This window comes from Cyprinus carpio, chromosome B2, assembly GCF_018340385.1.
Source record: "Cyprinus carpio isolate SPL01 chromosome B2, ASM1834038v1, whole genome shotgun sequence".
In the NCBI taxonomy this organism is placed as follows: Eukaryota; Metazoa; Chordata; class Actinopteri; order Cypriniformes; family Cyprinidae; genus Cyprinus; species Cyprinus carpio.
The window spans coordinates 25,414,485-25,441,748 of record NC_056598.1 but is presented as its reverse complement, the minus strand read 5'-3'; the positions used below and the strand labels follow the sequence as shown (position 1 = coordinate 25,441,748).

The 27,264-nt window shown below is 37.8% G+C and overlaps 2 protein-coding genes and 3 non-coding genes across 7 annotated transcripts in view; 4 read left to right on the top strand and 1 right to left on the bottom strand.

The window, feature by feature from the left end:
- The window catches only part of ece2a (endothelin converting enzyme 2a), a 61,412-nt gene extending 46,109 nt beyond the window's left edge, over positions 1-15,303 (bottom strand). Inside the window, exons 1-2 of one of the 3 annotated variants that reach the window (XM_042718882.1) lie at positions 15,110-15,303; positions 14,722-14,882 (exon numbers count right to left, since the gene is read on the bottom strand). In XM_042718882.1, the coding sequence (XP_042574816.1) occupies positions 14,722-14,881 (160 nt within the window). In that variant the 5' untranslated portion in view covers position 14,882; positions 15,110-15,303. Of the gene's footprint in view, positions 1-14,721; positions 14,886-15,109 lie in introns of all 3 variants that reach the window. The other 2 variants (XM_042718881.1, XM_042718883.1) reach the window with 2 other exon arrangements.
- A 933-nt stretch (positions 15,304-16,236) lies between these two features.
- ncapd2 (non-SMC condensin I complex, subunit D2) lies at positions 16,237-27,223 on the top strand. The gene is made up of 32 exons (XM_042718878.1): positions 16,237-16,366; positions 16,688-16,805; positions 16,899-16,974; positions 17,462-17,520; positions 17,605-17,780; positions 18,230-18,375; positions 18,494-18,621; positions 18,717-18,840; positions 19,265-19,412; positions 19,839-20,036; positions 20,121-20,255; positions 20,397-20,484; positions 20,600-20,792; positions 20,876-20,994; positions 21,153-21,359; positions 21,725-21,899; positions 21,990-22,074; positions 22,154-22,290; positions 22,731-22,863; positions 23,172-23,247; positions 23,670-23,873; positions 24,090-24,247; positions 24,349-24,457; positions 24,593-24,716; positions 25,108-25,263; positions 25,396-25,573; positions 25,683-25,777; positions 25,864-25,944; positions 26,229-26,412; positions 26,536-26,692; positions 26,774-26,881; positions 26,968-27,223. Exons 2-32 carry the CDS (start codon positions 16,688-16,690, stop codon positions 27,045-27,047), a joined length of 4,155 nt encoding a protein of 1,384 aa, XP_042574812.1. The 5' UTR covers positions 16,237-16,366; the 3' UTR covers positions 27,048-27,223.
- LOC122136415 lies at positions 17,833-18,158 on the top strand. The gene has a single exon (XR_006154115.1). It is a non-coding gene; the product is annotated as a small nucleolar RNA U85 (small nucleolar RNA).
- Positions 19,460-19,758, top strand: LOC122136414. The gene has a single exon (XR_006154114.1). It is a non-coding gene; the product is annotated as a small nucleolar RNA U85 (small nucleolar RNA).
- Positions 22,363-22,655, top strand: LOC122136413. Its single transcript, XR_006154113.1, has one exon. It is a non-coding gene; the product is annotated as a small nucleolar RNA U85 (small nucleolar RNA).
- Positions 27,224-27,264: the final 41 nt, after the last annotated feature.

The following is a 27,264-nucleotide window of genomic DNA, read 5'->3' as shown; positions in this document are numbered from 1 at the left end:
TGCCAGACCAGCATGTGGCGCTATAATTCTGCCACAGAGATACACTAAAAACGACTAAAAAAAGACTTGGACTATTCGCATAAACCTTGCACGCGGTATACAAACGAACATGAAACAATACATTTATTAATCTGTGTTAATGTTAGTTAATAAAAAGATAATCTTCAGTGTTTGTTCATGTTTTTGTTGCTGTTACGTGACGTAGCGGTGTCTGACTAGGGGCAAGGCGTGGGCTGATGACCTCATCATTTCAGAAAATATACGGATTCACTGTCCACAGGAAAACGCAAGGGCAGTATTTTCAGATTTATCCACTCTGGGACCCGGTTTCAAAAAATATCGGTTTCACTCTCCCAAAACGCTGGATCTGTGTGGATGAAATGCCTATACGATATAAAATGTATGCGTATACAGTGAAACACGTCTCCATGTAGACGGGGCAATCTTTCATTATAAACCTATAGGATTTTTCACCTGTTTATTAATAACCCAACACTATAACAACTTAACATTTGTTGAAATAACTTATATAGTTAACTAAACTTTATGTCAAGCAAACGCTTAAGTTATTCTAATTCTAATGCTGAATTTTAAGTTGTGATAACTAACCGCAGCAATAATTTTTTTTCAGTTAAATATTTTAAGTCTGATTGTTTAGAAAAGCTACACCTTTTCCTCAAGCTGCAAGATTTAAAGTATCATTCACATCTGCAACAAATGGTATGTTACCAAGTATTATGGTTATTTTTGAAAATGACGTCATGTCAGCTACCAAGAACTGTAACAGGAGACATTTGCTAAAACATTAGAAGACGAATACTATTTCAAGTACAGACTGAAAGATTTGCTCTGGTATTTGAACGTAACACATTCCTCTTGTGAGCGAGAGAGAGAGAGAGAGAGAGAGAGAGAGAGAGAGAGAGAGAGAACGCAGTTGGTCTGTGTCACTCAGTACAGCATCTCTCACACACACACACGAGATCCCTAACGAACAACTTAATCTTATCCTTAATGCTTTCTCCTGGCTCAGAATTCATAAACCACACACACAAAGCCTTTTCTTGTTCTTTCTTTTAGTGTGACTGGCACAAATAAGACAGTTGAAAATAATGAAATAATGATAGACAGAAAGAAAGAAAGAAAAAAAACAATGAGATACCGAGGACTATTTCTGCAGTTTCAGCTGACCCTTAAAAGTGTTTCGAATCAATCCATCGGAGTATGAATCTAGTGCACACGGAGCGATAACGCTGAGCCTTACATTCAGTCTTTGACTTTTACACATGGGATCATGAGTCTGCCTTGACCTTGTAACCTTACAACAAAAGTTAAGTGACCCCTCCACACAGCCAACAGGCCACCAGCCTATATTAATGTTTGTGCCAAATTGAGCCAAACTGTAAAGATTTCTTTTTAAGAGAAGATACATATTTACTGTTTTAAGGTTTAAACTTGAAATTTTTCCACTATCAACTTATTTTCCACCATAAAGTTTACAGTTCAAAATGTTATAGCCTAAAATTTCTCACCTTGTTGTCAAATAAAATGTTCAGCTTTTGCCTATTTTAGTGCTAAAACCTCAAATTTGCTGGTTTGTTTACAGTTTTAGTGCACTTTGTCACTACAAAATGTAATATTTATTTTAAAATAGAAATCTATATTTGTTTACAGTACTAAATTACATTTCAAGCTTTCAATACCATTTAAATTTTTGTTGTAAAATGTAATTTTTAGTTTTAAAACAAACATTTAAGACTATTTGCAGTACAGTTTTAAGTATGTAAGAAGCCTATATAGTTTACAATAGATTTCACAATTTTATTGCAAAAAACTCTTATGCTCCTTCAATAGTTTATTGTACATTTTTTATGTTTCCATAGTCAAATTTAAACATTAATGTTCAAATACAAACAATTTGCTGGTTTAAAGTTTACAATTTTAGAGCTAAAACTTCAACACTGCTGTCCTATTCACAGTATAGTGTCCTTTCTAGTTTACTGCAAAGTTTTAGTTAAGTCTCAATTATTTCAGCTGAGGGGCTACAGATGGAAGGACAGGACAACATTTTTTTCAATGATATCTTAAATCTTGATCTTAAATTAATCTCTCAAGTTATCTCTATGGATGAATCTGTGAGAGAGAGATAGAGACTTTATTTGCTCCTGTTGCTAGTTTACATAATTTTGGCAACACACATGTACAGTTATTGTTATGCAAATAAATCCCACTAAACTGAAATAGTGAGAGATCAGTCAATGGACACAGATTACCGCAATTCCAATAGCTTTTCATTAGTGTTCATTAGCAAAAAGTGCTTCCTCTGGTAATTCCCTAATTAGTGGGTGTGTTTGCACTCTACGCAGAGCCAGTGTGGGGTCAGAGCTGCCAAACGCCTTCCTGCTCCACAAATATCAAAAGCACAAAACAAACCTGAGCTAAAGGTGAGCAGAGGACGACGTGATAGAGCAACAGACTGCTCAAACTTACTCTGACATGCGCTGAGAGCGAGAGAAGGTTGATTATCCTGTTGCATGTATGCAGAAGAATTGCGGAGGATTTGGAAATGAAAAGCACATCTCTGTCCATCTGTTCGATTTCAAACCATACAATGTCAAAGGAGACAGGGTATAAGACAAGATACCTGCATGTGGGTGAGAGGGGGAAGGAGGGTGGGGTTTTTTTTCAGTGCCTCTGCTTGTCTTTTTGAAAAGGGCAGAGGACTCTGGCAGCCTCTGAACTCCCACAGGAAAGCAACTCTACAGAGCTACTTTTATTCTGAACTCAACAGACATCAAATCTAGCACAAGAACACTGTCTAACACCCCACACACTTCAACACTGCACACCCACAAGAGATGAAGCCCAAACTCTATAAAATTTCACTCCAACACTTTATTCAAAGATATGTTTGTGGTCTAAACCCCATATCCTCTACAAAGTGAAAATCTGCCTTGCCGAATTAGCAAAAGACATATTTCAGAAAAATCAGACCCATGATTACCTTTTGTACATTTATCTAGCAGAATCAAACACCCTTGGATCAGGATCCTGTTCAACCCAGATAGCTTATTATATAAATATTGTAAATTAAACATACTGTGGTATATTAACAGAATTTTGAAGATAATGCTGTTCTGTTCATAAGTTTACATACCCCTTGCAGATTATGCAAAAGGCTGTTAATAACAAAATAAGACGCATCTTTTAAACTGCATGTTAAGTTTCATTTAGTACTGTCCTGAATAAGCTGTTTCACATAACAGATGTTTAGTACATAAGACAATATAATTACATTCACACAAATGAGCCGTTTTTTAATTTTTTTTTTTAAATGTACACACCCTTGAATTTTAATACTGTGTTGTTACCTGGATGATCAGTGACAGTTTTCATGTTGTTTATGAGTTCCTTGTTTGTCCTGAGCAGTTAAACTGCCCACTATCCTTCAGAAAAATCCTCCATGTCCTTCAAATTCTTCAGTTTTCTAGCATCTCTGAACCCTTTTAAGAGTGACTATATGATTCACAGATCCACCCATATACACAAAAAACAAAAAATCAATCAAAAGGCTAACAAACTCACTGATGCACAAGAATGAAACACAATGTATTAAGATGGGTGTAAACTTTTTGAATTGGATGATCAAGGTAAAATGTGCTTATTTTGTCTTCTGGGAAACATCGAAATATTGTATTAGCTTCTGAAGGCAATTTTTATGATCCCTCTTACTTGTTAAAATTATTAACATCGTATATATACATAAATTGACATATTTTGATTGTTAAAAAAAACTTATGATCAGAACTGTATATATACATAAATTGACATATTTGAATTGTTAAGAAGAATCTATTTTAGGATCTCTAATCAAAAAGAAACAGAAAACGCTGTCCCTCTTTGCGCTCCGGTCTTCTGTCACGCTACGGTGAGATAAACACATGAAGAAGATGAAGATGAACTGTCTTTAATAAATCCACACAAGGGTAAATCCAGGACAGAACAGGCAGGAGACACACGTAGCGATGTAGTAAACCGGACCGCAAACAGTGAACTGAACACAACTTATCTAGGAGTGCTAATGAAGAACAGACAGGTGAGGAGGATCAACTAATGAGGACATGGGTGAATTGACTAACATAATCAAACATGGGAAAACTGGGTCACACTGAGTACATGCAGAATGACAAACAAAACAGTCCAGGGGTGTGACAATATATATGTATTAGGGATGGTCTGATAGACATCACGATGTTGAGCCGGCATTGTGATTCATATTTGTAATTACGACACTGTGGTACATTTATGTGCATTCAACTCATAAATACAATCTTTCCAACTTGTCTTGAACGCACCATTTGTACTCACACATTTCTACACGACTTCTGCTTCATGAAGCCTAAATCTTTTTGCAGCCGTAATGTCACCTGAGCTCAAACTAAAGCTAACAAAAAGCAACTTCAGCTCAAGTCTACCGTTAAACCTGTAAAATCAGCCATCTGTCGAGTAAGAAAAGCATTTGATTCCAGACCCCACTAATGAAGTAACAACTACTGTTTTAGACTTCATTCAAATGTAAAAATGTCTTTAAGTGTTAGTGCAGATAGATCTGCCGATGGTATGAATCTGCTGGAGAGGTTGCAGTGGTACAAAGTGGGGCAGAAGAACCAAAACTCTACAGATGCGACTGTTGCTTAGGAACAGATCATTCCATGCCTGATCTACTCATGACAGACAAAGCTCTGCGTCTAAACACAGACACATTCACATGCAGATGAAAGCATGCCATGCCCACACATTGCCCCCTACACACGTTTGTGTGTTTGTGTATGTAAAGTATGTCTTATTAAGGAAGGCAGCTGCTGCTTTGCTAATTAACTGTATTGTTAAAGGATAGAAGGGCTATCACATACAGCCATTATAAAAGAAAAACAAATAGAAAGGGGAGAAATAAAGAAAGCGAGAGTGCCAAAGACTTATGGATGCATTAGAAGGTGACAGTGAAGTTACTGGCGGACAGAGGTGCATGCTGAAAAAGATTACATAACCGCAGCAGGGGTCCTCCTCCTCTCTCTCATTGTCATTAAAATCAGATTACATGTGCAGAGAACAAACACTTTAAGACCACTGCAGCGGATCGAGAAGAGAGGAGAAGATAGACAGATAGACAGATGGATCAGTAAGCGGTAAGACGAACAGACAGGGAAAAAATACAGGTAAATAGACTGATAAATGGAAAGATAGATGAATAGTTGAATACAGACATGTAGATATGACAATCAGATGATAAATCACGAATCAGAAAGGTAGACGTTAAAAAATTTATAAAAAGCCTTTTCTGAATGATAATAAGGTTTATATGGATAGAAAGATGAATGAAAAAATTAATGACAGATAAAGCCAGATAGATCAACAGACAGACAGACAGATACGTGGTCAGAATTGTTGGTACCCTTGGTAAATATGATCAAAGAAGGCTATGAAAATAAATCTGCATTGTTAATCCTTTTGATCTTTTATTTTTAAAAATCACAAAAATCTAACCTTTCATTGGAGAATAAGAATTTAAAATGGGGGAAAAAAATCATAATGAAATACATGTTTCATAATGAAATACACGTTGGACACAATTACTGGTACCCCTAGAAATTCTTATGAGTAAAATATCTCTGAAATATATTTCCATTCATATTCACAATTTCGAGCACACCAGGGTGATTATGAACATGAAATTATCCAGCCATGGCTTCCTGTTTCACAGAAATATAAAGAGGAGGGAAAACAAATGGCAAATTCCAAATTAATCACCCATCACAATGAGAAAAACCAAAAAATATATTTCTGACGTGCAGCAAAAGATAATTGAGCTTCACAAATTAGAAAAGTGGCTTCAAGAAAATTCCCATTTCCACCATCGGGGCAATAATTAAGAAGTTCTAATAAACAGAAAATGTTATGAGTCTGCCTTGAAGAGGACGTGTGTCTATATTGTCCTAATGCATGGTAAAAAGGAGAGTTTGAGTGGCCAAAGACTCTTCAAGGGTCACAGCTGGAGAACTGCAGAAAAAGGTTAAGTTTCAGGGTCAGAAAACCTTAAAAAAAATGATCAAACAGCACCTACACCACCACGTTACTTCGGAGGGCTTCAAGAAAAAAAATAAAGAAAAGAAAATGCTTTCACCAAAAAACAGTCTCCAGCATATTCAGTTGTCCAACAAGACTGAAACTTCAAATGGGACTGGCTCATATGGTCAGATGTAACTAAAAAATTAGCTTTTTAGCAGCAAACCCTCAAGATGGGTTTGGTGAACACATGGATAAAAAATACCCCAGGTGTACAATGAAACATACTGCTGTATTTTTAATGTTGTGGGCCTATGTTTCTGCTGGAGGTCCTGGACATCTTGTTTAGACACACGGCATCACTGATTCTATCAAATACCAACAGATAAAAAAAAATCAAAAAGTGAAATCTTATAATGGGCTATGTTTGGATCTTCCAACCAGACAATAATCTAAAAACAAACCTTAAAAACAACACAAAATGGGTCACTGGGCACAAAACCAAGCTTCTGCTATGGCCATTACAGTTCCCTGACCTGAAGCTTATAGAAAATGAGTGTGGTGAACTGAAGAGGAGAAGCACCGTCATGGAGCTTGGAATTTGAAGAGTCTGGAGTGATTCTGGATGAAGGATTAGTCTCTGATCTCTTGTCAGGTGTTCTCTAACCTCATCAGGCATTATAGGAGAACATTTAGAGCTGTTAAAATTGGAAAATGGTAGTTTCAAAAATATTGAATAAAAGGGTACCATTACTGTGAATTAGAGAAAAACATTTATTTCATAATGATACCCCCCCCCATTTTAAATTCTTATTCTCCAATGAAATTTTTTTAAATAAAAGATCAGAAGGATTAGCAATGCAGATTTATTTTCATAGCCTTCTTTGATCATATTTACCAAGGGTAACAACAATTCTGACCAAGTGTGTAGATGGATAGATAGATACTAGTGATCCTACTTTGCAAAAAGTTGCAGGAGGGATTTTCATCTCAAATTCACTCTGTTAATATGCTAAACAGGCACAAGGGTCAGTCGTGACAGAAACACACCCTTTCACACCTAGATTAACAAACAGCGAAGTGAGATGGAACACATAACACTAATTCCCACACACACCAGTACTGCTGCTGTCGAGAGATTGTCTTGTCTGTTAGTCACAGGCTAGAAGACGACCGAGTCGATAGACACAACCTACTTCCTGTGGACGGACTCCATCTGGCCCTAGAACACAGCTCCAGAGAACTTCCAGTCACGCACAGACAGACACACACACACACACACACACACACACACACACACACACACACACACCAGTGAATGAATATTATGTAATGCTTCCTGTCTAACGAACGATATAAATGACTATATGCTCACAAAGAATATTCATTAATACTTTGAGAACAAATTTTAACATCCAAAGAAATTTTAATATCAATATAATTCATCTTCATACCATTACAGGGTCACATGTAACAATATAATTTTTTTTTTTATTAAAATATAAAATAAGATAAAAATGTTTGTCAAGAACAACTTTATGCTGACTTGTGAAAGCTTCTCCAGAAAGTATAAAAAGCTTTAAATGTAAAGTTTTTTATGTTTGAAGTGTTTTTAAATGCCTGAAGTTTTAAGTTTAAAGTTGTTTTAAAAGCTCAAAGTTAGAAGGTTTTAAGTCTCTTTAAGATTGCTTGCTGGGTGTTCTTCATTTGTTATGGTGTCCTGAGTGGTTGCTCTATTCTTGCTAGGTAGTTGTGATCTGGCTGGTTGCCAGGGAGTTGCTTTGCAGTTGCTAGGGTGTTCTAAAAATCAAGTCATCAGGTGAAAGTCATCTGAAATCCGGTTTTATTTACTAGATTTATTTACTTGGTGCTCGCAATGTTTTCAGCACTAAATGAGGACATAAATACATTAACAATCTTTAGAACTGCTCTGGGAGTCACTTCGTGAGCACTTCACTGTTTCTTCAGAGAAAAACTATCGTCATATCATATACAAACAGAAACTTAAAGGTCTTCACACCAACCCATCAAAATAAAAGTTCTGTTTAACTTGAAAAGACTGACAGAAAGATATTGCTTAATGTAATGATAGTACTACTAATAATAAAATAACTATTGAAACATAACTTTAGGGAATATTTACCAGGAAAAAAAATATTTACATATTTTATTTTTTTTATTTAGCAGAAAATTGTCATTTCTGAAAAAAAGAAAAGAAATACAAAATATTAATAAATTACTTTTTTTTAATAAAATCTATTAATTATAGATGCTTTTGATTATTAAAATGTTATTACGTAAATTATTAAAATTGAATGTAGAAAATTAATCCAGAATCCAGAAACATTTAAATGGAAAACAAAGGCATTTGGAAAAAAATAAAATGAAATTTGAAAAAATAAAACAGAATTTGGGAAAAAATAAAACGGATTGCATAGGGCCCTAATTGTTACAATAAAATTAAATTTAAAAAAGCTTTTTTTTTCCCCCAATTCAAAGTATCCTGAAAGAACTTCTGATGGTTTAAAAAAAAAAGGACAGAACAACAGTTATCAATAATGATAATAATAAGAAATGTGAATATACAGTTTGTGTATATTCACTGCATATTCAATTTCAGAAGGAAATTTACAATAATCTGGCTGGAAAGTGGAAAGTTAGTGTAATGTCACAAAATTGTGACAAAAATAGGAAGGGGGTGACCCTCAAATAAAGGCACGTCACATCGCATTGTGCTGATCAGGCACATCCAGTGTAGCCAGCTTTGCAGTCTTGTGGATAATACTGGGAACAATCAGTCCACATCAGTCTAGACAGACTAATATGCCATTGTTTTTGAAAACTTGTTTTGACAACATCATCCTGTCCTTTGACCACTGATGTTTAGTGGTTCTTGGTTTGAGAACAGCAGGCAGAAATTAATTTTTCCACGAAACGGTGGAAAACATATGGAATGGGCAGACTGGGAACTGGAGTACAATGAAGTAGAAGCAAAACTAAAACTGTCCCAAGATCAGAATCCCTCCTTCTGAAGCCAGTATCAAGTCTGCACCAATGACTAAATTCACTGAGCAGACTGTTGATGAAAATCCAGCAAACAGATCCAGAGATGCCTGGGAAGGACTAATGCCTGACTCACAGGTTGAGGTGAGCGCTGTGTGATTATGTGCTGGGCAAATTAAAGGTTTCAGCAGATCAACGATGCACAAACTCTGTATGTGCAAGATAATTCAAATTAACCCAAGAGAGAAAATATATGTGTAGTCGGATCAGATCCATGTGGGAATTGAACACGAGTGATTATGTGTGTGTGGTTATCAGGTACTGGGTTTAATACAAACCCTTTCATAAATCACACATACACAAACAGTTTTCTTTCATGTGCATCCACTGCCCCATTTATCGGAGGAGAGCCCATCTATCATCTGAGCACCGTTGCCCGGGTAACCCAGTTAAAATTCCAGACACGAATCAGAAAGAAAGAGAGTGAGAGAGAGAGAGAGAGAGAATAAGAGGAATTCTCCCTGATCTGCAAACAAATAAGCAACGCAGTTAGAGGTCCAGCACACAATTTTCTACAAGGTTATATAATGCATAAGTGCATTCTACATGATTATGCTTATGCATACTACTGTATACATACAAAATACATGAATATAATCTACACCAGACAGGGTCTAATCCACAAAGACATACAGCATAAATACATCTATGTACTCAAAAATTGTGAATTTTACTGTATTTCTGTCTTTGATTTTGTAAAATACACATTTTGTGTGTATACTGTAAAAATATTAAGCAGAATAACTGCTTTCAAAATTGATAATAAGAATTTTTTCTTTCTGAGTACCATATCAGCATGTGACACTGAAGACTGGAGTAATGCCAAAATTGCCATCACGGAAATAAATTCAATTTTAAAAGGTAGCAAAAAAAAAAAAAAAAAATATATATATATATATATATATATATATATATATATATATATATATATATATATATATATATATATATATATATATATATATATATATATATATATATACATTTGCAATAATATTTCAAAATATTACGGTTTACTGTATTTATGATCAAATAGATGTGCATAAAAGACTAACTTTGAATGGCAGTGCATAAAAACACATGCTCATTTTTATGACAAAACAGTGAAACACACTGCAAAGACATTAAATTCATAAACACAGTAAACATACAAAATTCACTAATATAACTCAAATAAAACAAGGTCCAATACACAAAATATGCAGGAATGTATAGCACACACCAGTTTTACTACACAGAAAGAATATTTTTTAAAAGGTTAAAATAACACGTTATTGTTTATAATTTATACACAACAAAGACAAAGATTCAACACACAAACCTATCTATACAAATGCACACTTGTTTAACGAGCAAAAATATAAATTTTTACAAAATTTAGACCACTATATTCTCTATGCTTAAACTGTACAAATTCTAAATATATAACCAAAAAACAAGGTCCAAGGTCAAGCCATATTTTTTTACACAATAATACAGTAGCACACTCATTTAACTACCAAAAAACAAATTTAGTAAACTGCACTATATTCTTATGTATATATAGCATGCATACGAAATGCATTCAAAAAACCAAAGCAAGACAGGTTTTCCCACTTGAGCACAACACTGGCTGAGCACACCAAAGCTGCTCACATGCAACACAATTCTTCATTCAATTTTCCCAACTTTCATTCATAAACTGCAGAGGTTGTGAGGGAGGGGGGTAACCCCCACATCACTGCAGTACCTTCCAGCAGCATTGACTCCTTTCAGCCAATCAGAAAGCAGGGGGAGAAGAAGGAAGAACAAAACAGGCTGGGCGGTGCCAAGGAGATACCGCATAACACCGCAGCCTTCCCTTCCCCCACCGTTCATTCATCCGCTCCGTTCTTTCATTCATCCCTTCACAGATTCACTCATTCATTCATTCAGTTTAAGGGCTCGCTCTCATCACAGCGCAGTCTGGGTTCAGAACGTGTTACATGTCTCTGGGGGGTAATGAATGCCCAGGCTGAGAGAAAACGAGACATGATGCTCGCCATGTGAAGCGAGAGCTGACTCACACTCATTCTGACCGATAGTGACTCATGAGTACTCCATTCAAGACGGTTCATTCAAAACTCAATTGCCTCAAACTCTTCAGGACTTCACTGAAGATGAAATGTGATTGTTCTGACGCACAACAAAGAGCACTTGAATGCTTCTCTCTTTCTTTGTTGGCTTGTTCACTGCAGTGGGGTACAGCAGTGAAGCCAATAGCAACCGAGAGAGAATGTGAATGGAGGGACCCTGTTGATGGTACGCTGGTATGACTTCAGTGACCACCCTCTTGCCTATGTCCTCTATCTTTGCTCTTTCCATTCTGTCAGCAATGACTAATGAATGTGAGTTTGCCCACTGACTGAGTGGAACAAAACACTTGAGAAGACATGCTAGAAATACAGACACTAATTCACATGGATATATAACATTAAAGGAATGCTCCGTGTTTATCAACAACATACTATCAAATTCCACAGAAACTAATTTCCACTCATTCCTAAAAACAAACCGACATCAATTTCCAGGACTTAACAGTTTTGAAAGTGGCATTTCACCCAAAATGTAATCTTCTGTCATCATCTACTCACTCTTATGTCTTTCCAAACTTGTATGACTTTCATTCTACTGCAGAACAGAAAAGATGACATTTTGAATAAAGTCTTTAAAAGAACTGTTTTTGTCTAAAACAGTGTTTGACCCTTTTTACTTTTATTTTTTTTAATTGCAAAATTCTGCATTGGAAAAAAATGCATTGTTTTCATAACAACATGAGGCTGAGTAAATAATGTTTCCACTTGTATCTCTTGTAATTGTGTATAACTTGCAATTGTGAGATGATTCAATATTTTCTGCATGCTATAGGTAGAAATTAATAGGTAACTATGGTAAATTTGTCTTGCAATCTTTATCGGTGAAGTCTAATTTCTACAATGCAATTATTTGATAAGGCTTAAAATTTTCACATTGAATATCCTGTTTCACTTGCAATACACTACTGTTAAAAATTTTTTTATTGAAATTTAAAAATATTTCATTTTTTTGTTTGTTTGTTTCCATTACAAATAAATGCTGTTCTCTTTAACTTCTTATACGTCACTGGATCCTGTAAAAATGAATGCATGAGGGTTTTCACAAAAAAATATTAGGCAGCACAACTGTTTTCAACATTTATAGTAAGAAATGATTCCAAATCAGCATTTTAGAATGATTAAGAATCATGTGACACTAAAGACTGGAGTAATGCCTGCTGAAAATTCAACTTGCATCATAGGAATAAGTTACATATTAAAAAATATTTTAAATTGAAATCATATTTCACAAAACTACCGTTTACTGTATTTTTGATCAATGCAGATTTAACGAGCATAAGATGATTTTTTAAAAACATTTGAAACATTTACTGACCCCAAACTTTTCAACTGCAGTGTGACACATTACTGAACTACAATGCCAAACAGAATTTCATAACCACATTAACATACAAAAGTGTCCGTCCTGGCATACAGTTTAATCACGCCATAAATTAAGGTTTATGGCACCAAAAATAGCCATGATTTTTTTATGACAATTTCCATCCTATCACTAACCATAGAACTAACAGTATTTGCTACTGTACCTTTAAGACCACTATATGTAAATGACCTGTTATGCTCAAATAACCTCCACATGATAGCACAGTTTACGCATCGTTCATCAGGGCAAGCCAAATTGCTGACCAGACATTGATATGCAAATATAGTAGTGGTTGTGCCATGATAACCATGACTATTTTCCAAATGAGCCGTTTTTCCAGCTTTGTTTCAATTAATGGTCCAAATTCTAGATTTCACAAATGGGCATGATGGGATGGGATCCGAACTGCCTCTTCTTGTGACAGAATCTGCTAACGTTATCTGCAGGGATTCCACTTCTCCTCATGCAACAAACCGTTACACAACCACAGAAACTTGAGACACATGCAGACTTAACAGCCCGTTCAGGAATCTGCCCTGAGCCATGGGTTATGGGTAAGGGAGGACACTTATGTTTTTGTGGCAGTATCATTGAGCGTGGAAAAATAAAGACGAAGACCAGGAAAGAGCTCGATGGAGAGAGACATTTCATAACCATAGAATCTGTGTAAAATATAACCCAATCCCAAGCAGTTCAGCAGTAATTTAGTGGAAGAAAAACAAAAAGAACACACATTTCATAACCATAAGATGAACAGAGATCTACAAAATTCAATTCTGCAGCAATTCAGAGGTAAAAGGGTCATGACTTTAACATAAAGAAAATACATTTATTACTTGTCACAAGTGAAGCACTTGAAAGTAGGGAATGCGTAGGAACTCCTCGCCCTGTTCCCCGGTTAAGAAAGGTCACAGAAAGTGAAGATGTTGTGTTTGTGAGGGTAGACTGCGGAGGAAAAACAATTTGGTTCAAAAAAGGTTTCCTTTTTGGGAAAAAAAAACGAAAGGGAGAAGCAGAGAATGAGAAAAGAAGGGTGTTTCCTCACTGAGCTGATGAAACTAAATTTCCCAAAATCCAAAAATCCAACCACATTGGACTACATCAAGACATTACAATTCCAAGGTTAATCACTTGTCTTTAAACACTAGGCTCAGAATACTCTTCATCGATCCCAGCTAAATCAAACAAAGCTTAACATTGTCGCACAACGGACCCCTAACCAATGTGACTTTATTATGCTGCTTTAAGTGTGTGAATGGTGGCTGTTTGATTGGTAATTGGAATGAGATATAGCTGAACCTGTCCTTGGGGGACTGGAGCTCGTGTCATTGCACTGAAGAACAGATCTTGAGCTCAGAGTGCATGTCAGAGGTCCACACTCATCTCTAATACAGCACCAGCTGAATACATAATCTCTATTGTGATTGAACTGACCAATACTGTCCCCTTGAGGCTGACTATAATACTGCAGCTATTATGTTACAGGCCTGCAGAATGAATGCTCAACACAAATAATTCAGCTCAATGTTTGTCCACTCTTTAAAAAAAAACAAAGGTGAAACTACGAATGTTGAAAATGCACCAATAATCCAAGGTTCCTCGTCTAGGCCAGCCACATGATAGAAGATCACTTATGCATGAGCTTCACCGTGAGGATTGTTCTTCATATTTTGTAGGTTCCACTGGAGAAACCTGTGATTACATGCTTTTACAAAACTTCTGGCTACAACACCTCTAGCAATAATCTTGTTTTCTCCAGTGGAAAAACTCTGAATCAGGAGAAAAATATGCACAGATGCACTATTTGCAAGGGAAAACAGTCCAAACAGTTCTAAACAAATACTGTAAGTGGATTTTGACACCAGTGGATGGACCTTTTTCACTTGAGGAGACGTTATTATGAACGGTTTAAAGTTTCGAGATTTGTTTGTAGAGGGCCTGAGGATTAGTAAATTTTAATTGGTGAACTATTCCTTTAAGGCAGATCAAAATTTCACAGAAATAATACGGTAGCACCCCCTGCTGATCATACGTAATATAAACAAGGCAACAGTTTACAATTACTCATATTGCACATTTAAAATTGTGAAACATGTTTTGTGTTGTAAATGTCTAATTTACCTAGCATCAGAATATTTTCTTCCGTCCCCACGTGCTGTTTGAGCAGATGGTCAAATTTAGTTAAGTCCCCGAACCACTCGAAGCTCTCCTCCGTCCGGTACCGTTCATTCCAGTAATCCACATCCTTATATCTGGCATTAGAGTCCGGCAAATACTCCATACTACTTTAAAACATAAACGAAAGTCCTGCGTGTTAGCTTGTAATTAAAATATGCATAACTGTCATAACATCACAAGTGATTGTTTGTAACACAATGACAAGCCCAACTGTGTCTGAGTCAGATCTGTAAATACTCTGCATGATGTTGATTGATTACATGAAACACTATTTTGGTTAAATGCGCTTTGAACCACGTCATATAGTAAACTATAAAATAAAAATCCGTACCTAGTCGCTCTTTTCAAGTCAATGTCTTAATCAGTCTTACTGTGAATTATAACATGTGCGTCTTAAACAACGAAAAAGAATAGAGGAAGCTACAAGTGGGTGTTTTAAAACAGATCGTCGGTATCTGGCTCTGACAAGACAACACACGTGTGTGTTTTTCATGCATTCTAACCTCGTGGTCATCATGACGCCAAGAGAGAATTTAATGCATCGATGTCAAAATAAAAGTCTAACAAAACGCAAGAGGTGGAAATTAACCACGCTGTATTGTTTGATTACGGAAAAGTGTATTCTTTAAAGTATATTTCATAGACAGATTTATATTGATCATAATATTGTTACTATGATGGTTGCTTGCCCAGTCTCATTGTAGGTTGGCTTCCAACCACAATCAATAGCACAGTTTTAATCATTATCCTTTGGTTTCCTGTCTAAGACTATTATGTGCGTTTTAAAGCTTCACGGCCGTCTTCTTTACTGAATTTTTAATCTGCACCATTCGCAGCTTGTAACGTTAACGGTTTGGTTTTCAGCCATTGTTAGCCCGATGGTCCTGTACAATAAACTCGTGAAAACACAAGAAGCTTTCCAAAACGCTGATGTAAAGTTCCTAAAATATTTTAAAACGATAGTGCGAGACTTAAAATAAAGTAAATGTTAAATCAAGCGAAAACAAACATACATGACACTTAAAATACAGTAAACAAAGCTGTATTATGAACTAACAGCATATTATTCAGAACAACACCCATAAAATAAAAATATTAATAAAAAAAATTGCCATATACAAAAATGGTAATTTCAGTACTTTTTAATAACAAAAATTGCCATATACAAAAGTGCGTCACATTTTTATACTTAAATGTGTCAGTAAATTCTATTGTAATTCATAAATTTTTAACAACACATATTTTGTTTTGTTTCTTTCTTTTTTCCAACATTGTATATAAAATTGCATAGCCTACGTAGTCTTTTTAGCGCATTACACCATCTGCTATTACTATTAATGTAGAATTTTCACGCTCTTTTGATAATATTTTAATTTTAAAATAAAGTCAATTATAGTTAGCAGCGCCCTCTGCTGATCAGTTGGGCGTGGCGTTTGTGAGTGGGCGGAGTGATAGCGTACTTCCGTTGGCGGGAGCTGTGCGAAATTCAAAGCCGCGGCTCAAACCGTTCAGTCTGTTCACTCCGCTTTTTACGGATTCGTTTTTCTGGTCAGGATTTGGTCGGAATAAATTCGCCTTTTTTTGCACGGTGAGTGTTTGGATATGTTGTATTTTTTATTCAAACCGTAGAAAGTGTCGTGTAGTAAGATAAATTAAGGATTTGTCTGTTTATATCGTTCTGTGGTTAGCGTAGCATGTTAGCTTGTCCTTTCAGACAAAACAAACATGTTTTGTTTAAGTTTAATATTATCAGAAACGGGTTTTCCTTATTTTGTTTTTATTTGTAGCCGAGATTATACATTTAAGTGTTATACTAGACCGCTATAGACGTCTTTTGCTTGCTGCAGTGACTTTCTCTACAGACCAGCATGTTTGTATTAACGTTATTTGTTTGTTTCGGCCTGCAGAGATGTCGTGGGATTTTATCTTACCGGTTTGTTTGGGCGATCTCGTGAAGTCTGGTGCTGTTAACCAGTATGTGGTTCAAGATGTGCTGTCTGTTAAACAGCTTCCCTCTCATATCAACAGTAAGTACTGAGATCGTTTTTTACTGTATGCATTTCAGTATCGTCTCTCTTATCTGTACTGGTGTAATTCCCCCTGTTCTGTCTGTTTTTAAGGTTTTAAAGCAGCACTGAGAAGTCAAGGGCCCCTGTGCATCCTGGAGTATTTTGACACAGCATACAGTGTTCTGCAGTGAGTGTGGACACATTCCCATAATAATCACATTTTTGATTGATTTTTTTTTTTCTCCTTTTTTTATGCAACAGTATAATTTGCACGTATGCAAAACACAAACTATATACAATTCCCAAAGCCTTAGGACAAGTTAATGAACAATGTGTATTATTATAAGTTAGGCCTGTATAAATAAATTTAGGAGAATCAAACATTAATTACTTTTTTAGCAGCTGTTAAACTGATATACACAGAGGTGAATAATCATCAAATGAAAACAAGTTGACCGTAATGAGTTCTTACAGCTTGTTATAATGTTTTATCTGTCAATATTGTTTTTTACAGTGCCTTATGAGAAACCGATATGGGAATAACAAAATGGGCTAAATGTATAACATGAAAAAAAGGGGAGGGGGGTAACAATATAACATTATGTGCTTTATTAAACATCAACCCCATGTGTTACCATGCCTTTGTCTAAGCACAATTTTCTAATTGCATTTAGACATTGTCGCACAGTCGATGTGGCAGTAAAAGAAGACACTCTGGAGTTGCTGATACAAGGTTAGTATCATAAATTGTCATATTGCTTCTTGTTACACCCAAACTACATTTCCCACGATGTTTCACAATGCTCTCTGTTCTCAGTGGTCAGGGGTCTGTCTGTTTCCCTGCCGACCCTTCTCCTGTCAGGCTCTCTGTCAGCCGTGGACCGCAAACAGCAGCTCAACGCTGTGAAGATGAGCGTTTTTCTTCTTTGCAAACTCACGGAAACACTTGAGAGTGATTCATACAGGGAGACTATCGTCACGGCACCCAGCAAGGTACTACCGAATGTTATCAAGTTTTTAATTATTCATAAGTTGTTTATACTATGCCCCGTGATGAGAACATGGCAAATATGAGCTGATTGGCTGGGTTTTTGTGTTCTCTTGCTTTCTGACTGGTGGGTAATCTTGGCAGAGCAGTGGAGATTGGCTGCGCTGCTGTAAGGGCCCACCCATATTGATGCCGGCTGTCAAGCATAATACAATTCTCCTGTAGAAATGGATATTTGTGGATGATTTGGCAGCTTACAGTGTGTGTGTGTGTGTGTGTGTGTGTTTATGTCCTGGGTGTGTGTAAATGTGTCAGTCAGCAAAGAGTCACATCTCCTAACAGGCTCACCGGCTGTGAATGTTTTCTTTGGTAATCTGAGGGCAACAATTGTTGCTTCTAATCTTGTTGGTTTTGTGTATACAGTATATTAAACATCTCTTTGTGTTTGTCTCAGGGTCGTAAGAAGGATAAAGTTGCTGGAAAAGGTCTCCTGCAGTGGGACAGTGAGAGAGAGACCGTTCTTCAGTGTTTGACTCAACTGCTACAGCTGGACATTCGCACACTGTGGAGTCTGTCTCTAGTGGAGGAGGAGTTTGTTAGGTAAGACACTGTTTTTCCTCTTAACCTGTCACCGTGTCTGTGTTTAATCTTTTTTACTCTAATTTAACATGATCACAAATACAATTTCTACTTGTCCAACATTTGTTGTTTTATGTAGTTGTGTGACATGCTGTTGCTATAAACTCCTGGAAAACCCCACCATAAGCCACGTGAAGAGCAAGTCCACCAGAGATGCCATCATTCATGTGCTAGGAATCATGGTGAAGAAATACAATCACATGTTGGGTAGGTTTATGTACACATCACACACCCACGAGTAGGTTTGCAGTGGTGTAGATGTTGAGCTGAGTCGTCCTGAATATTTTCTGTTTCCTGTACAGGAGCATGTGTGAAGGTGATACAGCTCTTGCAGCACTTCGAGCAGCTGGCATCAGTATGTGCTGCGGCTGTGGCTTCCTGGAGCTCAGAGTATGGGGTCAAGGCCATTGTCGGAGAGATCATGAGGTGACACTTAATAAATTGAACTTGTGATATTTTGTTGGTATGACCGCATATATTATGTAATATCTGATATCTGGTTACAAATAAAGGGGGAAAAAAGATCATTTATAGCTCTATATTAATGAATGGGTATTTCTGGTGTAGCACCACTTATCAAATGGTGATATTTTACTTGTAAGTGTATAATTTGAAGTTTATTATTACTTAAGATTATTATTATTAACTATTATATATTTTGATTTGCCTCTATGAAAATCCAAAGAAATAAATTTTTTCCATGTATTTACTGCTATATGTTCTCTAAATTACATTTTGGGGGTGTTTACAGCAAAATAAATATTTAGATTTAATGTAATATTTTATTAGTTATATAACATTTTGATTACTGCTCATTTTCATTTAAATCAAATCTCCGTGTGTGTTTCAGAGAGATTGGTCAGAAGTCAAGTGAGGAACTAGCCAGAGAAGGTTCAGGTGTGAAGGCTTTCTCCAGCTTTTTGTCAGAACTCAGTACTCTGGTACCTGAAACCATGATCCCCAACATCAGTGTTCTCCTGACACACCTGGAGGGAGAGGTACAGTCATGTGTTCTCTATCGCATTGCCTCTGTCGTTGGAATCTTGCCCAGTGATGAGACCAAGGCGAATATGAGCCCACTGAATTAGAGTCTGAGCTCTCCTGCGTTCCTTTTGGCTGGTAATCTTGGCTGGGCAGTGAAGATTTGCTGTCTTGCTGTAAGGGCCTGCCTACATACAACAAGCCCCTTTCTTTGAAATTTCTCTCCTTTGAAGAAATAGGAAAGAAAAAGGATGGAGCTTACATTTTTTTTGTGTGTGTGTGTGAGAAGGGTCATAGGTTGAGTCTCATTTCTCTGCAGTAATTCTTGGGGCATTGAGCTCTCTCTTTGGTAATCTGAGGGCAATCATTTAAAACAAAGCTTTGAGTTTTATAGCTTAACTCTTTGTGTGTGCTCTGTTAACATGCTGTTTGTGTTTGGACAGAGTCCAAGCCTGCGGGTGGCGGTGTGTGAGGTTCTCGGTGAGGTTCTTGTCCGGGTTTTGTCTGGTGATAAACTGGATGATTCTGCTCGTGCAAGTCGAGATCGTTTCCTGGACACACTGCAGGAACACATCCATGATGCCCACTCACATGTCCGAGCACGTGTGCTACAGGTCTACGCACGTATTGTCAATAGCAAGGTATGTGGGCTGTTTTTCCACAACAGAAAATGAAGGGTTTTATTCTTGGGTGCTCTAAGATATAATTCCCCGCCTCCTTTCCAGGCCTTGCCCCTGTGCAAGTACACAGAAGTTATGGAGCTGACCGTTGGGCGTCTGGGTGACAAGTCTGTCCATGTGTGTAAGAGTGCTATCCAGCTGCTGGCTGCCTTCATTGCTCATAACCCATACAGCTGCAAGGTACAAACATGCTCATAACATCTGGTAGATGCACTACCATTCAAAAATATTAACCTTTTTTGACCTCAAACTTTTGAGCACTAGTATATTTAATTGTTTACATATATTAAATGTACTTGCTTTTGTTTTCTCCATGTCAAGTTGAGCAGTGTGGACCTGACAAAGCCGCTGGAAAAAGAGATGGCCAAATTAAAAGAGATGAGAGACTCCCAAAAAGAGCAAGTTCCTGGTATGTTTCTTTCCTAATTGAATTGCTCCTTTTAGTCTCTAGCTCCAGTCTGCCTGGAGTCACTGGCGCTCTAGAAATTGATTCCAGCTATAAGATTTTAGCTTTGTATTTGTAGTTGCAGTCATCACAGCAGCTGATCTTTGGGATGCGATGAAGCCTGAGTTGGAGATGACCGTGAAAGCACAACTGGAGCCTGGCAATGAGGAAGAGGAGAATGAAGATGAGGAGGAGACTGGGGGAGAGGAGGAGAGAAGCGACAGAGACACTGCTTTACAAATTGCACAGTTTCTCCGGGAAAGCAAGTACAGGTATGTGTAAATTTAAAACACAAATATTCTCATACCCTTACTACTTTTCACAGGCATGCAATGTGCTGTTGAATTGTTTGTAGGAAGGCAGTTGGTCTGTGCATGCGGGCTCACTCTCTATACCCCGAGTCATCGTTCTTCTCAGATCTGGCTGACCTAAATGCAGAAACCCTCATCAAAACACTTGCAACACTTTTCAAGGGTATGTTTTACTTTGAATAGTCTTCTAAACTTCCACATTAGAGTCTTGCTCAGGCACACAGTGGGACTAGTTCTTGGTCTCACCTGCTTAGATTAGATGACAGGTGTTCTAGTCCAAATAAAAACATGAGTTGTGTTTGTGTATCTCTCTTCTCTCAGGCCCAGAGCAGGCGACACCTGAGGCTGTGTCGAGCGATGCTCCACCCACCCCACAGATAGAGGGTGGAGGGAATGAAGGTGGAGAGAGTGAACTAAAGAAGCAGGAGATGTTGGTTCAATATTTGAAAGACACAGAGAGCTTCGCTCTACAAGTGGAAAGATCTATCGCTGTCATTAATAACATGCTGTACTGGAAAACCACTACAGGTAATTCCTATGAATTAAATGACTGCCTGGATTATATTGAAGTTGGCAAAAAATTAAAATTCTCCCTATTTTCTATCCATTTAACTTTTAATGCAATCATCTGGTGAAAAGACTTTTCATGACACATGCCAGACTTCCCCAATCATTTAGTCCATTTTAACCCCTCTCTTGCAATTGACTGCAATGTCTCATTCAACTCTTGCCTCAATCCAGTTAACAACCAGTGTTTAAAACCAAATCCCTGCCATGACATTTGATCATTTGTTTTACTCTAATATAAACCACAATAAAAAAGAAAATACTGTATGACTTTATATACAAAATACAAGGTTGGTAGTTTCCTCTGATTGGTCTCCCTCTCACAGTTGTGCAGGAGGCGGTGCAGTTCTGTGTCACAGCGTTTGAGTTTAGTGTGGCCAACTCCGTGTGTGGTGTCAGAAAGATGCTGCCTCTTGTCTGGTCCACTGATGTCACAATCAAAGATGCGGTCATTCAGGCCTACAGACGCCTGTACCTTAACCCCCACGGTGACAACACCAGGTCTGCAAACATTTTGTTTCAATCCTTAAGGCTAAAGGAACACAATTTGATATGCTGTAGCTCAGTTGGCATTTTGTGTCTGTCCATCAGGGCGAAGGCTCAGACTCTAGTGGATAATCTGTCGGATCTGATGATCGATGCTTCATTGGGGACCGTTCAGTGTCTGGAGGAGATTGTGAGTGTCTTTTGCCCTTAGTGTAAGCAGTCATTCCCATAATTTATTATTCACTGACATTGTTTTTGTCTTGGTGCAGGTCCAGGAGTTTTTTAGCAGTGAGAGTGCCCTGCAGACTTCAGTGGTGCAGGTTTTGTGGGAGAGGTTCTCTGGTAAGCGAGAGACTAAAGCACTTCACAGGAGAGCTGCAGTGCTATTGCTGGGCATGGCAGCACGGTGAGACACTCAACTCTTAATGCTTTTTAATGATACTGTTGAACTGATATAATGTCACTGCATAATAATTTTGCCCAATGATGAGACCAAGGCGAATGCGAGCTCGTTGGGTAAGAGTCTGAGTTCTTCTGTGCTCCTATTGGCGGGTAATCTTGGCTGGGCAGGGGAGATTTGCTGCTTTGCTGTAAGGGCCTGCCTACATTAAACAAGTTCTTCCTATCAAGATTTCCCTCAAAGAAATGCAGGAGAAATTTGGGAAGGATGATCATAGTGTGTGTGTGTGTGTGGATGTGGACACAGGTCGAAACTCAGTTCTCTATAATGTCTAATGAGCTGTGAGCTAGTTCTTCTGTAATCTGAGGGCATTCTTGTCTTTATCATGCTGTTTAAGGCATGGTGTGCATTATTTCAATCTGTTACTTCATTTTGTTTGTGTTTAGTGCTGAGAGGGAGGTGGTTCTCAGTAATTTGGACACACTCTGCTCTGTCGCTCTGGGTGAGAAGGTTGCAGAAGATTATCTGTTGGCTCGGGACACACTCATCACCATTGCTAACATTACAGATCATGTTAGGGTATGCGTTCACATTTTATGTATGAACTGCCAATTTGGGGTCATTACGATTTATTTTTTTATTAAGTCTCTTATGGTCAGCAAGTCTGCATTTGTTTGATCAAAATGCAGCAAAAACAGTTATATTGTGGAGTACTTATTTAAAAGACTTGTTTTTTTTTTTAAATATTTAAAAATTTATTCCTGTAATGAAAAGCTGAATTTTGGGCAGCTATTATTCCAGTCATCAGTGTAATATGGTCCTTCTGAAATCATTCTAATATGCTGGTTTGTATGCTTTTTTTGTTTTTGTTTTTGTGTGTGTCTCAGCAATCCAAGGGTGTTCCCTTTAGGCTTCCTATGGACCACCATCTCTTCAGCTGTCTGTCTCAAGCCATTGCTGATGGTTTGTATTTTTATTTTATTTTTTAAACCTCTTTTTGCCATTTGTTTACATCTCTTATTAGCTCTTGTGTTGGGTAATCTGATCACAAGTTTCTAATAATATCCTGTACCAAAATCTTTAAAGGCTTTGCCAAACTTTCCCCCAGCATATACTTTTTTTTTTTCTTTCCATGTGAGTAGATAGTCCTGTTGGCTTTAATGCTACAAATGCAAATTGATGACTTGTCCCTTAATACTTTTACATCAATATTCATGGAACTCATTAATACCTAAATTTTTTTTCTTTTTCTTTTTTTTCTTCAATTAAATCACCCTTTCTGTGAATGCCAGGTGTAAATGTGGTCTCTCTCATTCTCCTTTCTTTATTTTGTTTCTTTTATACACTTCTGCTGTTGGGTAATGACTGTACCTTCATTTGAACAGGATTAGTCCAGTCTGACCCCCACTGGCAGACCTTCATGGAACAGGCTGTCCGTCTCATCTACTTTTTGGCAGAGTCCCCTGACCAGCTGTGTTCCCGCCTCCTCCAGCGGTCTGCTCATCTCCTTTTGGAACAAATCACAGAGGGCGGAGAGCCAAACCAATCACAACTCCAGGAAAGCGGGTCTCAGGGCTCTGAGGAGCAAGGTAATGTCAGCACAAGAGATGTAATTTTTTTTGTGTACTGTGTAATAGACATGAACTACCAAGAAAATTACTTGAAAAAATAGAAAACATTTAAATTGTAATGTTTTACTATATATTGTAACTGTTAATCAAATTAATGCAGCTTTGTCAGCATAAGAAACTGAAATTGTGTACACGTTTATGATTGCAAATGTAAACTTCCTGTTCTTGTTCTAGTGAACTGTGTGAGCTTGGCCCAGGTGCTTTCACTGTGTGGAGCTGTGGCCTTCTGGCAGGTGTCTCACCTTGAGAGAAGTGTAAGCACTGAGCTGCGGAGGAGAAGAGGAGAAAAGGAAGAGAAGGAGGAGAAAGAGAAGGCACCTGCCAACAAAAAGGTTAATGAAGACAGTCCACCGATCGGTTGTTACCTGTTTTTTGTACAATCAAATCAAAGTGCTGCCCAATGCACACTGCTGACTTATGTGTCATTTGCTAGGATGCTAATGACAGTTGTGTGGAAGAGGAGCTCGGGCTAGTGGGCGCCTCAGCTGAGGACACTGAGGTGGAGTTTATCCGCAAGATCTGTGAGACTGAGTTATTATCTGGTGAGCCCATCTTAAGAAACTGTTGGAATAAAGAGAACAGTCTTCATAAACATGCCTCATAATTTTGTTTATTAACATGTTCTTAGCTTGTTCACAAAGCACTGATCCCTGTTGCAATGTGGTCTATCTTTGCAGAAGGGAACATGTTGAGTGCCTTTTTGCCTTTGCTGGTGAAAGTTTGCAGCTCTCCAGGGAAGTATTCCCACTCTCAGCTCACCACTGCTGCCTGCCTGGCTCTGTCTCAGTACATGATGATCAGGTATTTTCTGCTATTGTTTCATATTACACTACTGTTCAAAAGTTTGGAGTCTGTAAAGTTTATAGAACTTTATTTTTATTTTTTTTTATTTTTTTAAGAAGCCTCTTATGCTGACCAACCAAGTCTGTACTTATTTGAAAGTGAAAGATTGTTTACAATCTTATTGTAAACTAAAATATCTGTTTTCTATTTGAATATATTTAAAAATGTAGTTTTTTCCTGTGATGCAAAGCTGAATTTTCAGCAGCCATTACTCCAGTCTTCAGTGTCATAATCCTTTAGTAAATATTTTGATTATCCCCAAACTTTTGAATGGAAGGTTGTATTACATTATTTCATATCATATTTGTTTCTTTAACCATGCAATATTAATACTGTGTCTATTTCTCAGTCCTGCTGTTTGTAAAGACAATATCCGGCTGCTGTTCACTGTGCTGGAAAAATCTCCACTTCCTGTTGTCAGAGCCAACACAATTGTTGCCCTTGGTGACCTAACCGTCCGTTTTCCCAACATCCTGGAACCCTGGACGCCCAATCTTTACGCCAGGTAGCTCCCAATCACAAGGTCAAACAACCACTGGTCTAGGGATATTTTGCATAATCAGTTGTCCTTGGTTTGAAATGTATTGTATTGTGTGGTGGATTCTGGTGATCAGTATTGTAACTGGTTTGTCTTAAGGTTGAGTGATGAGAGTGCATCTGTGCGGCTGACTGCCATCATGGTTTTGACCCAGCTGGTGCTGAAGGACGTGATGAAGGTCAAAGGTCAGGTCAGTGAGGTTGCAGTGCTCCTGCTGGACCCTGAGCCACACATCGCCAGCCTCGCTCTCAACTTCTTCAACGAGCTCTCTGCAAAGGTAGCTGTTCCACTGCTGCTCTGCCATCTGTCGCTCATCCTCCTCATGCCTCCTAAGTTGAGATGCCCTGATTATAACTTTCTGGAAATTTTTTTCTTCTTTTTTTCAGGACAATGCCATTTACAACCTGCTGCCAGACATCATCAGCCGATTATCTGATCCTGAACGTGGAATGAAGGAGGAGGACTTCAACACCATTATGAAGTGAGATATGATTTATGCTGCTATTGCAATTTAACTTATTCTGCATGACAAGCCATAAATCACTTCTATTTAACGTTCTTTTTCAGACAACTCTTCTCCTACATCACTAAAGAGAGACAGACAGAAAGTTTAGTGGAGAAGCTCTGCCAACGATTCAGAACCGCAAAGTGGGTATCAGACACAATTTTTTTTTCATTGGGCTACAGTCTCCCAATGGAAACAGGGCTCTAAAAATGTCTTTCATCAAAACTAAAAGGTTTAATTTGGTTTTGGAAGATTTTTCTACTTCAAGCCAGTCCAAAGATGCAATTTTTCAAAATCAAATTTAAAAAAGGCCAATGAGAGCTTTTCGTGGTGCACAGGAAAACATTACTAGAGACTGGGCTCCTTTATGACAGATGACCAGGTGTCCGTCTCTCATTTGAGATCTTCTCCCCTGTTCTCTCTGCAGGACTGAGCAGCAGTGGGCAGATCTGGCCGTGTCTCTGTCCCTGTTGTCTGTGTGCGAGCGAGGATTCAAAAAGCTGCAAGAGTGCTGGGACTGTTACAGTGATAAACTCACTGAGCCTGGAGTCTATCAGCCCCTCCTGTCCATTGCAGCCAAACTCCGTCGAAGAGCCAAACCACAGTTTAAGGTACTGTATTTGTGTACGTTTGGCTGGAAAACAGCGTATTGTAGTGTAGTGTGCGCACCCAGCACTGATCAAGACTTGGTGACTGTTTATGCTAGTGTGTTGAAAGTAGCTGTGTTTGTTTAGGCGCAGGTTGAAGACTACGAGAAGCGCTTGACTGCTGTTCACACTAAAGGGCTGGAGAATGTGGATAACGAGGAGAGAGAACAGCAGATGGGAGACACACAAAGTCAAAACCTACAAACGCCACGGCCACACAAAAGCGTGCGCAAAACCACACGAGGTGAAGAGATCGAGCAGATCAGATCTCACAAAGAATTCCATTATATAAATTCATCTTATTGTGTATCTCTGTATCCTTCAGGACGTGGTAAACCGAAGTTAGATGACAGCGACCTTGTAACCCCAAGAAAATCTCGCTCTCGTCCCAAACCTGCCATCACCTTCAGCAGTGATGAAGAAGAGGAAGACGGTCAGTCGCTGTCACATGATTATCGTATTCTTGTTTATTTCATGTTAATTGTGCAGTAAAGTGCTTCATTTTGATTCTTTTTTCAGATGCTGTTATGGCTGAGAGTGAGACGCCTAAAGTGACAACACCCATCGCCCGCACGCGACGCACTCGTCTCAGACACTGAGCACTCTTTCAGAATTTTTTTTATTTTAATACTTCTACAATGTTATTTGGTTTTTAAAAATATGGTCTGTGACTTTGTCATTTATAAATGTTTAATGTTTTAGTTGCCATCAATATGGTATATGTGTTATTTTTTAATTAAACGTTTTTAAGCCAGGAAAGTAATGGCTGTTTTTATGTTGTTGCATATAAATGTATGTCTCCTGCTCGAATGTATC

Excerpts from the sequence above, each read along its gene's own strand:
- ncapd2 (XM_042718878.1), top strand. The coding sequence starts at position 16,688 with ATGTCGTGGGATTTTATCTTACCGGTTTGTTTGGGCGATCTCGTGAAG. Across the intron at positions 17,781-18,229 it reads TCGTCACGGCACCCAGCAAG|GGTCGTAAGAAGGATAAAGT; the intron begins GTACTACCGAAT and ends TGTTTGTCTCAG. Across the intron at positions 25,778-25,863 it reads GACTTCAACACCATTATGAA|ACAACTCTTCTCCTACATCA; the intron begins GTGAGATATGAT and ends GTTCTTTTTCAG.